This window comes from Hypanus sabinus, unplaced genomic scaffold (genome assembly GCF_030144855.1).
Source record: "Hypanus sabinus isolate sHypSab1 unplaced genomic scaffold, sHypSab1.hap1 scaffold_942, whole genome shotgun sequence".
Classification (NCBI taxonomy): Eukaryota; Metazoa; Chordata; class Chondrichthyes; order Myliobatiformes; family Dasyatidae; genus Hypanus; species Hypanus sabinus.
Window position 1 is genome coordinate 157,501 of NW_026781796.1, and position 11,200 is coordinate 168,700.

At 50.6% G+C, this 11,200-nt stretch overlaps 1 protein-coding gene across 2 annotated transcripts in view; it reads right to left on the reverse strand.

Annotated features, from left to right (window-relative positions):
* Positions 1 to 10,888, reverse strand: part of LOC132390524 (caspase-14-like) — a 12,681-nt gene extending 1,793 nt beyond the window's left edge. Inside the window, exons 1-5 of one of the 2 annotated variants that reach the window (XM_059963143.1) lie at positions 10,871 to 10,888; positions 8,573 to 8,655; positions 8,006 to 8,158; positions 5,462 to 5,678; positions 2,507 to 2,605 (exon numbers count right to left, since the gene is read on the reverse strand). In XM_059963143.1, the coding sequence (XP_059819126.1) occupies positions 2,507 to 2,605; positions 5,462 to 5,678; positions 8,006 to 8,143 (454 nt within the window). In that variant the 5' untranslated portion in view covers positions 8,144 to 8,158; positions 8,573 to 8,655; positions 10,871 to 10,888. Of the gene's footprint in view, positions 1 to 2,506; positions 2,606 to 5,461; positions 5,679 to 8,005; positions 8,159 to 8,572; positions 8,656 to 8,865; positions 8,942 to 10,870 lie in introns of those variants that run through there. The other variant, XM_059963142.1, reaches the window with a different exon arrangement.
* Positions 10,889 to 11,200: the final 312 nt, after the last annotated feature.

Sequence of the window (11,200 nt, forward strand, 5' to 3'; positions counted from 1 at the left end):
GCCGAGGTTGCAGGTGATGGTGGAGGCACGTCAACTCTGCAGATTTTGTGACACTAAGGCTGCAGGAGTGAATGAGTGGACAGAAAGATCAGCTCATCGAGTCTGCTCGAGTCATCTCATCCTGGCTGATCCGTTTCCCTCTCAGTCCCATTCTCCCGCCTTCTCTCTGTAACCTTTCACGCCCCGACTGATCAAGAACCTATCAACCTCACTTTAAATATACTCGATGATTTGGCCTCTACACCTGTCTGTAGCAATGAATTCCACAGATTCATCACCCTCTGCATAAGGAAATTCCTCCTCATCTCTGTTTGAATGGGACGTCCGTCTTTTCTGAGGCTGGCCCAAGATTCATCTGCTATTGGAAACATACTCTCTATGTCCACTCTATCTGGGCCTTTCAAAATTCGATCGGTTTCAGTGAGATCTTTCCCCCAGTTCTTCTACGCTCCAGCAAGTATAAGCCCGGAGCTTTCAATCGGTGCTCACATGATAAACTTTTCACTCCTGGAATTTTCCATCAACCTGGCGCTACCGGACCTGTGAGGCAGCTTGCTGGTGGTCAAAAGCCTAAGAAGTCCAACTTGAACGGGGCACGTCTGCGTGAGTGCGTGGGCGTCAGCCAGGGAGAACAACGAGAAGCGTTTAAAAGGAGACACCTTATAGAGTGGGCGTCAGAGTAGAGGGAGAGAGTAGGAAGGCTTTGGCTCAACAGGGCTTCGGTGATAAATGGTCGAGGTGAGGTAGGTTATCTGTGTAGAATACAGACAGGAAGAATGCGTGTGAGGCCAGTGCTCTGTGCTCGGTGTCAGATGTGGGAAATCTTGGAGACTCCCAGCCTCCCGGACGGCCACATCTGCACCAGGTGCGTCGAGCAGCAGCTCCTCTGGGACCGGGTTAGGGAACTGGAGATGCAGCTCGATGACCTTCCTCTGGTCAGGGGGAGTGAGGAGGTGATAGAGAGGAGCTATAGGGCCAGGGCCTGGGGAGACAGATAAGTGGGTAACAGTCAGGAGAGGGAAGGGCAGGAGTTAGATACTAGACAGCACCCTTGTGGTTGTACCCTTGACAATGTTCTCCTGTTTGAGTACTGGTGGGGGGGGGGGGGTTGACGGCCTACCTGGAGGAAGAAACAGTGGCTGCGGCTCTGGCACCGAGTCTGGCCCTGTGGCTCAGCAGGGTTGGGAAAGGAAGAGGATGACACCAGTGATAGGGGGTCAGATAGGCGGTTCTGAGACACAGGTAAGAAACGCGGATGGTGCCGGGGTCCGGGATGTTTCTAATCGCATCCACGATATCCTGAAGTGGGAAGGAGAACAGCCAGAGGTCCTGGAACATATTGGTACCGATGACATTGGCGTATTTCAGAAACAGCAGTGAATTCTTCTACATCTGAGTGAGCTGGTCTTCCTGAGTTTCCACCCGGGACTTGCGTAACTGACAGTCGTGGAAAAGAAGAGGAAGCTACTGACATAATGAAGGAAGCCCTGAACACCATCAGAGATGGAGGACCTTCATTGCTGTCCTGAATATCGGCAGCATTATGGTGGTAAAGTGATCTCTATGGACGGCCTGCAAAGTTTTTCACTGGGCCTCGGTACACGTGACAATGATAAACCAGTTAATGAAAATCTTTGCGTGAATCGGTGGGGAAGAGATGCACAGAAACTGGTGTCAAACCCTGGCTGTAAGGTGCTACATGTAGCAGAGATGGACAGCTGAGCTCTAACAGATGACCATTTGGGCCCTCAACTCTCCTTGACCACTCATTAGGAAGACCACCATACCCTCTCCCCACCATATCAAGATCCAGTATGGTCTTAGCAGGGAGTGAGACTCCCTGCCTGGGATGTGGGGTAGAGGGGGGCCTTGGACAACCATAGGGGTCCAACAATCGCTGACTGTGGGATCTTGCTATGCATGTTGCCGAGTGGAGGCTGGGAGAAATCCAGGTGTTAGGGCCTTTCCTGGGGAAACTTGAGGCAATCTGCAGATGCTGGAAATTGAAGCAACACACACAAATTGCTGGTGGAACACAGCAGGCCAGGCAGCATCTATAGGGAGAAGCACTGTTGACGTTTCAGGCCGAGACCCTTCGTCAGGCGTTTCCTGGGTTGGGATTTCGGTCTGGAATTTGTGAGATTGACTGTTTTGGGATGGGGTTTGGGAAAACTGGAATTGCTGACACTTTGGAATGAGGGCAGGGAAGAGCGGAATCCTGGGCATTTTGGGTTGGTATGGGAAGTTGAAATCGTGGATGTTTTGGGGTGGGGATTGGGGAGATAAGGATTATGCATTCCTTGGGAAGCGTATTGTGAAAATTGCAATGCCGGATACGTTGGGATTGTGACTGGGATGGGGATTCGGTAGATTGGGATGGGGATTTGGAAGACTGGAATTGTGGATGCTTTGGAGGCCTGGGAATGGAATGTTGTTGGTGATCAGGACAGGGAAGAGCAGACTCAGGGTGGATTGGGATTGACGATGGAGCAAGGACACAACTAACCTGGTCGTGAGGGATACACAACAAAGGTGTCCGAAACCATCGGGAGTTTCTCAGACAAAGCACGGAAGCCGGCTGAAACAGCACCACGGTCTTTGTTATCTAGAAAAATACATAAAAACTTTCCATTATATATCTCATCACACAATCCCATAGTCAGACATAAAGTCAAAATTCCCTCCACACCGTCCCATCACACACTCCCGGGGTCAGACACAGAGTGAACCTCCCTCCATACCGACCCATCACACACTCCCGGGGTCAGACACAGAGTGAAACTCCCTCCACACCGTCCCATCACACACCCCCGGGGTCAGACACAGAGTGAATCTCCCTCCACACCGTCCCATTACACACTCCCGGGGTCAGACACAGAGTGAAGCTCCCTCCACACCGTCCCATCACACACTCCCGGGGTCAGAGACATAGAGTGAAACTCCCTCCACACCGTCCCATTACACACTCCCAGGGTCAGAGACAGAGTGAATCTCCCTCCACACCGTCCCATCACACACTCCCGGGGTCAGACACAGAGTGAAACTCCCTCCACACCATCCCATCACACACTCCCGGGGTCAGAGACATAGAGTGAAACTCCCTCCACACCCTCCCATCACACACTCCCGGGGTCAGACACAGAGTGAAGCTCCCTCCACACCGTCCCATCACACACTCCCGGGGTCAGAGACAGAGTGAATCTCCCTCCACACCGTCCCATCACACACTCCCGGGGTCAGACACAGAGTGAAACTCCCTCCACACCGTCCCATCACACACTCCCGGGGTCAGATACAGAGTGAAACTCCCTCCACACCATCCCATCACACATTCCTGGGGTCAGACACAGAGTGAAGCTCCCTCCACACCGTCCCATCACACACTCCCGGGGTCAGACACAGAGTGAAGCTCCCTCCACACCGTCCCATCACACACTCCCGGGGTCAGAGACAGAGTGAATCTCCCTCCACACCGTCCCATCACACACTCCCGGGGTCAGACACAGAGTGAAACTCCCTCCACACCGTCCCATCACACACTCCCGGGGTCAGATACAGAGTGAAACTCCCTCCACACTGTCCCATCACACACTCCAGGGGTCAGACACAGAGTGAAACTCCCTCCACACCGTCCCATCACACACTCCCGGGGTCAGACATAGAGTGAAACTCCCTCCACACTGTCCCATCACACACTCCCGGGGTCAGACAGAGAGTGAAACTCCCTCCACACCGTCCCATCACACACTCCCGGGGTCAGACATAGAGTGAAACTCCCTCCACACCGTCCCATCACACACTCCCGGGGTCAGACATAGAGTGAAACTCCCTCCACACTGTCCCATCACACACTCCAGGGGTCAGACACAGAGTGAAACTCCCTCCACACCGTCCCATCACACACTCCCGGGGTCAGACATAGAGTGAAACTCCCTCCACACTATCCCATCACACACTCCCGGGGTCAGACATAGAGTGAAACTCCCTCCACACTGTCCCATCACACACTCCCGGGGTCAGACACAGGGTGAAACTCCCTCCACACCGTCCCATCACACACTCCCGGGGTCAGACAGAGTGAAACTCCCTCCACACCGTCCCATCACACACTCCCGGGGTCAGACATAGAGTGAAACTCCCTCCACACTGTCCCATCACACACTCCCGGGGTCAGACAGAGAGTGAAACTCCCTCCACACCGTCCCATCACACACTCCCGGGGTCAGACATAGAGTGAAACTCCCTCCACACCGTCCCATCACACACTCCCGGGGTCAGACACAGAGTGAAGCTCCCCCCACCCCAGCACCCCACTCTATCCCCTCACTCCATCCCACTCACCCTATCCCCCACCCCAAAACCCTCACTCCAACCGCATCACCTCACCCCATTCCCTATCCCACCCCCATTACCCATTCCCCTCACCCCAACACCCCCACCCCATCTCCCTCAGCCTACCCCACTCCCCTCACCCGACCCTGATTGACCCTGTGCCAGTACTGAGGAAGGACACATCTTCCTGTTGTGTGGGGGGTGTTGGTCCTGTCGGAGTGGTACAGGAATGTCTTCCACCCATCAGTACGTATCTGGGTGACTGGGGAAAGCTGCATTTGGAAGTGGTCCCAAGACCCCTGTACCTCATCCACTCTGTCACTCTCTCTCTCCTCAACCCTCTTTCATTCTCGCTTTCTCCCTCTTCATTTCCCTCACCTCTCTCTGTCTCTACCCTCTCTCACCCCTGTTACGGAGGGGGGTGTGCTGAGGATGCGGTGAATTTGCCCAAGTTCCCTAAGTTGCTTCTTCCAATAATCTTCCTGTGAACCCCTCCCATCCCTTCTCATTCCCTTTTCCTCTCGTCCCCCTCCCTCATCTCATCTTCCCCCATCACTCTCGTATCACCCTCTCTCTTCCCCCTTTCCTCTCCTCTGGTTTGCCCGCTCTCCTCTCAGTCTCCTTCTCTCTCTCACCAAGTGTCTGTCATATCTCATATCTCTCTCTGTCTCACACAGTCTCTCTGTCTCTTACTCTGACTGACTGTCCCCATCTCATCTTCCGCTCTCCCTCTCTGTCTGTCTCCCTGTCTCTCTGTCTCTGTCACTCTCTCTGTCTCTTTGCTTTCCTCTCTTTCTCTGCCTGTCTGTGTGTGCCTCTCCCTGTCTCTCTGTCTCTTTGCTTTCCTCTCTTTCTCTGCCTGTCTGTGTGTGCCTCTCCCTGTCTCTCTGTCTCTTTGCTTTCCTCTCTTTCTCTGCCTGTCTGTGTGTGCCTCTCCCTGTCTCTCTGTCTCTTTTCTTTCCTCTCTTTCTCTGCCTGTCTGTGTGTGCCTCTCTCTGTCTCTCTGTCTCTTTGCTTTCCTCTCTTTCTCTGCCTGTCTGTGTGTGCCTCTCCCTGTCTCTCTGTCTCTTTGCTTTCCTCTCTTTCTCTGCCTGTCTGTGTGTGCCTCTCTCTGTCTCTCTGGTCTCACCTCCTCGGCAGGCTTGGATGACGAACACCTTGGGTTTCTGCTGCAGATGAAGACACTCCTCGTTGTTGAACATGTCGAAGATCTCCTCAAGGTCAGCCTCTTCACCGTCACGACCCCTAACCTTGCCCTCGGACCCGTGCGCCAGAATGAACACGAAGGAGCAGCAGACTTCATCCTTAATGCTGTCTCGGTACTTCTCCAGGGAGGAGAAGATTTCCTGCGTGAAGAGCCAAGGTGTGAATGCCCTTGTTTCCTGCCCCTCCGGCCACGGCTAGAGAGATCATCACTCCTCGCCCTGGATCCAAACTGGGTTCAGATGCCGAGCGAGTGCAGGTTTGACATTAAACTAATCAAAGGAAGACACGGGAGTCCGGGAATGTGGGTCTAACTTTGGGATTACTTCATGCAAGGCGTGCACGTGTCACGTGGTAGCATGATAGATGCACCATCAATGACTCTCGGAGACGGGAGGCGTACGATAGGCTTTTATTAGCTGCTAGAGACCACCACACTACATCCCGGAGACTGAGGGGGGAGCAGTGCCTCCAATCGGGGTCAGTGGGAGGAGCCACAGGAGCAGTCAGCGAGGGGGGGGGGCGTGTCCAGACAGGTAAATGTAGTTCACCACAATGATTGAACGTAGAAGAGTACAGCACAGGAACAGGCCATTCGGCCCTCAATGTTGTGCTGAGCCAGCTGAAAAGTAAATCAAATTACCCAATCACTACCCCCTCCATCTTCCTCACATTTACGTGCCGATCCGAACGGCTGTTAGAAACCTCTAATGTATTTCCCTCTACCACCACAGCAGGGAGGGCATTCCAGGCACTGGGTAACAAACTTACCCCTTTCAGCCCACCCCCTCTCACCTTCAATGCAAGCCCCTCTGGCATTAAACATCTCCACCCTGGGAAACAGATGCCCCCTGACTACTCTATCGATGCCTCTCATAATCTTGTAAACCTCTATCAGATCCCCCTCGGCCTCCGGCACTCCAGGGAAAACGACCCAAGTTTCCCCAGCCTCTCGTGATAGCACAGGCCCTCTAAACCAGGCAGCAGCCCGGTAAACCCCTTCTGCCCCCTCTCCAATGCCCCAACACCCTTCCTGGAGAGGGCAAACTGCATGGAATACAACAAGTATGCAATTCACGTATTTATACATATAACCTGTAATGGATTATTTAAATGAGCAGGAATGTTTAATCAGCCAGTTTACACACAGGATTACTGAAATATTAACTACACAACAACAAGCACAGTCTAAACTGACTTACGGGCAGCTTGACAAGTCATGCTGTGATACCTCACCTGACCAGTCGGATTAATGCCCCCAGTTTCTCTGGGAGTGAGTGGGAAATACTGACCCTGTGGAGTGAACGATCACTGTGAAGATACCTCACCTTGCCAGTCGGAGTAACCATATAACAATCACAGCACGGAAACAGGCCATCTTGGCCCTCCTAGTCCGTGCCGAACTCTTAATCTCACCTAGTCCCACCTACCCGCACTCAGCCCATAACCCTCCACTCCTTTCCTGTCCATATACCTATCCAATTTTACCTTAAATGACTCAACTGAACTGGCCTCTACTACTTCTACAGGAAGCTCATTCCACACAGCTATCACTCTCTGAGTAAAGAAATACCCCCTCGTGTTTCCCTTAAACTTTTGCCCCCTAACTCTCAAATCATGTCCTCTCATTTGAATCTCCCCTACTCTCAATGGAAACAGCCTATTTACGTCAACTCTATCTATCCCTCTCAAAATTTTAAATACCTCGATCAAATCCCCCCTCAACCTTCTATGCTCCAATGAATAGAGACCTAACTTGTTCAACCTTTCTCTGTAACTTAAGTGCTGAAACCCAGGTAACATCCTAGTAAATCGTCTCTGCACTCTCTCTAATTTATTGATATCTTTCCTACAATTCGGTGACCAGAACTGTACACAATATTCCAAATTTGGCCTTACCAATGCCTTGTACAATTTCAACATTACATCCCAACTTCTGTACTCAATGCTTTGATTTATAAAGGCCAGCATTCCAAAAGCCTTCTTCACCACCCTATCTACATGAGACTCCACCTTCAGGGAACTATGCACTGTTATTCCTAGATCTCTCTGTTCCACTGCATTCCTCAATGCCCTACCATTTACCCTGTATGTTCTATTTGGATTATTCCTGCCAAAATGTAGAACTTCACACTTCTCAGCATTAAACTCCATCTGCCAACGTTCAGCCCATTCTTCTAACCGGCATAAATCTCCCTGCAAGCTTTGAAAACCCACCTCATTATCCACAACACCTCCTACCTTAGTATCATCGGCATACTTACTAATCCAATTTACCACACCATCATCCAGATCATTTATGTATATTACAAACAGCATTGGGCCCAAAACAGATCCCTGAGGCACCCAGCTTGTCACCGGCCTCCATCCCGATAAACAATTATCCACCACAGTAATTCCCCAGTTTCTCTGGGAGTGAGTGGGAAATATTGACCCTGTGGAGTGAACGATCACTGTGAAGTTACCTCACCTGACCATTCGGGTTGATACACTTAGACACTTCGAAACCCAAGCTTCGCAAAGTTTCCTGAAGATTAATCAGATCTATTGTGGTCCCTCGTCTCCCCTCTGTGACGCAGAGGATGAAGGCCTTCCTTACTCCGGACATGTTGTAGCAGTCATCCTGTGGGATGGAACACGGGAAACGTCAAGTCACATTCCTGCCCTACCATTACCTACAAACCCCTGAACAGCTTCAATGAATGAATCTGCAGCAGCTTCGCGGTTAGCGTAACGCCTTCACAGCGCCAGCAATCTGGGTTCAATTCCTGCCGCTGCCTGTAAGGAGTCTGTGACGAGACTCTCAACGTCCTCACTGGTCTGCCAGCCCGGCAACTCACCGCGCCCACACGTCCGGCCTCCTTAGCCCCCCTCCCATGTGCCCTGCGAGTTGGACTCCCGTGAGATGCCACACCCAGGGTCTGGTCAACACCCATGCTGTTTAAAGGATTCCTCCCCACATCCTCCACCGTCCTCTGCTGCGTACTGAGCTCACACCGTTTCACCAGACGCGTCCACCCCCTCCTCCCTGACCCACCTGATCCTGCGGCCCAGAGGCTCTCGGTGACGACGACACCTCATTGCCCTGACGAGGGGACTCCGAGGCACGGCTGTCCACTTCTGAGGAAACAAATTCAAGGTCAACGAAGCCCTGGATCCCATAAGACAGAGGAGACATTAAAAAATAGCTAGCCAGCTTTTATTGATGTGTGACAAGAGAGCATACTGACACAGGGTGACCGTACGGTGTTCCAGCTGCATCAAGACAGATCAGAAAACACCCCAGTGATTAGCACGGCTCAGAACATCATTGGAACTCGACCACCGGACCTGGAAACAATCTGGAACTCGATGCCTTCGGTGCTCTCGTAACATCATGAAAGACCCATCCCATCCCAGTCACTGCTCAAAGATCCACAGTACATTTATTCTCAGAGTATGTCTGCAGTGTCCAACCCTGAAATCGTCCTCCTGCAGGCAGCCACGGAACAAAGAAACCCCACAGAACCTGTTCAAAGAAAACAGCAAGCACCGAATTCGTCAGAAAAGTGAACTAAAGCTTTCAGTATTGTGGTGAACTACATTTATCTGTCTGGACACGCCCCCCCTGCTGACTGCTCCTGTGGCTCCTCCCACAGACCCCGGTATAAAGGCGATTGAGGCCTAAGCCCTGCCCTCAGTCTCCAGGATGTAGAATGCTGGTCAATTACTGCTTGTTCTTTCTTCCAGTCAATAAAAGCCAATATCTCGCCTCACGTCTCGGGGAGTTATTGATAGATGATCGGTTTCAATGAGATCTCCCCCCCCCACCCTATTCTTCTGCTTAAAGTCCAGCGAGTACAGACCGAGAGTCACCAAACACTCCTTATGCGTTAGCCCTTTCATTCTCGTGAACCTCCGGAGGAGGAGGAGTCCAAAACTGCTGGCAATGCATCAGAATCGCAACATTCAGAAGAGAAGTATGATTTTTAAAAGGGAGAACACAACAAGAACAAAAAGACAAACCCCATTTTAGTGCAAAACTACACCCCCCACCGTGTACGGTCCCAAGCCTGACTGTGAAAGAACGAGGGTTGAACATGGGGCTAGAAACCACATCCCTTCGAAACCCAACACTACAGACACACCAACAGAATCTCCAAAGGCCTCATCCCTGTGAGTGGAAAAGCCTGACGGGGAATCTCACTGCAATCCAGTTCAGGGAATAAGTAGGTTTCAGTTATTACCCCTCAACCAACGGGCTCCTGAACCAGAGGGAAATCTTCACTCAAAAACACTCTTCACCACAGCCTGTGCACTGCCATTCCTTCCAAAGTTCAAAGTAAATAATGTCTGCGTCACCATAGACGACCCTGAGGTTCACTGTTTTTGAGGGCATTCACAGTAAATAGTAAGAAAAACGTTAGAAAGAATAGAAAACGTCACATAAACACAAACTGTGATAAACGACCAATGTGCAAGAGGGAAGTCATGGAAGATCTGTGTTCACTATTGCTGTTTATATGTCTTTTATATTATCTACTTGTTATACTCCTCTTTCGATTTGTATATTCTTTATTTGAAAATCAATAAAAAGATTGAAAAATGGAAATAGTAATAATAACAGAATAAATAATAAATATTAAGAGCATGAGTTAATTTCAACTCCGCTGCGGACGGTCCCAAACCCGGCTGTGAAAGGAAGAGGGTTGGACGCGGGGCTCGCAACCCCTCCCCGTAAAAACCCAGAGCTGTGGAAGCGGCAACAGTAGCTCGTCCCTGCGAGAGGGAAGACCTGAGGTGCGGGGATCTCACTGAATCCCAGTGAAGGGAGGAGTCAGGTCACCAGGTTCAGGAACAGTCACCATCCCAAACATCAGGCTCTTTGATCAGAGGGAATAACTTCACTTGCCCCGTCACTGAACTCTTCCCGTAATCTGTGCCCCCACTTTCAAGGGCTCGTCATCTCGTTCTCACTTATTTATTTGTTATTATTTCTCCTTTTTGTATTTCTGCAACTTGCTGTATCTGCTCTTTGGTTTAATGCCCTAATTGGGTGGTATTTCAATAATTCTGCTCTAGTTATTATTCGATATTCTTGTTGAGTATGCCCACAAGAAAACTGATCTCAGGGTTGTAGCTGGTGACAAATATATACTTTGATAATAGACTTGCTTTGAACCTAAATGCTCATGCACGTTATTGGAAGGAATAAAAGCACAGACTATTTTCCAATCGAAGAGAACAGGCAGAAATCCAAGGTGAGAAGGGGCTTGGGATTCTCTAAAAGGTAATTTTCAGCCTGAGTCTGTGGCGAGGGTTAGGGTAAATGTCAGAGTTGCGGAAAAGGTATTACTTGGACACGGAGGGAGATCGCCTCAGAATGTCTTTATTGTAACGATATCGTGGAGAGTTCCGAGACTCTGTCTGACAATGGGTCTCGCTCTTATTTATATCCCACGCACACGGGAGGAAAACACGTAAATCAGAAGGAGGAACTTCAATGGCCGTTCTGCTGAGCAGCAAAGTTGCAGGATATGTCCTCGAGCAGTTACTCACTTACACCAGTGTTAATTTCTCAGAAGAGTATATCAGACGTGATGATTCATCGAACAACAAGTACAAGCATAGTTATATTAATCAGCCTGACTGAAAGACACATTGCCAGCAGCACAGAGTGCATTAG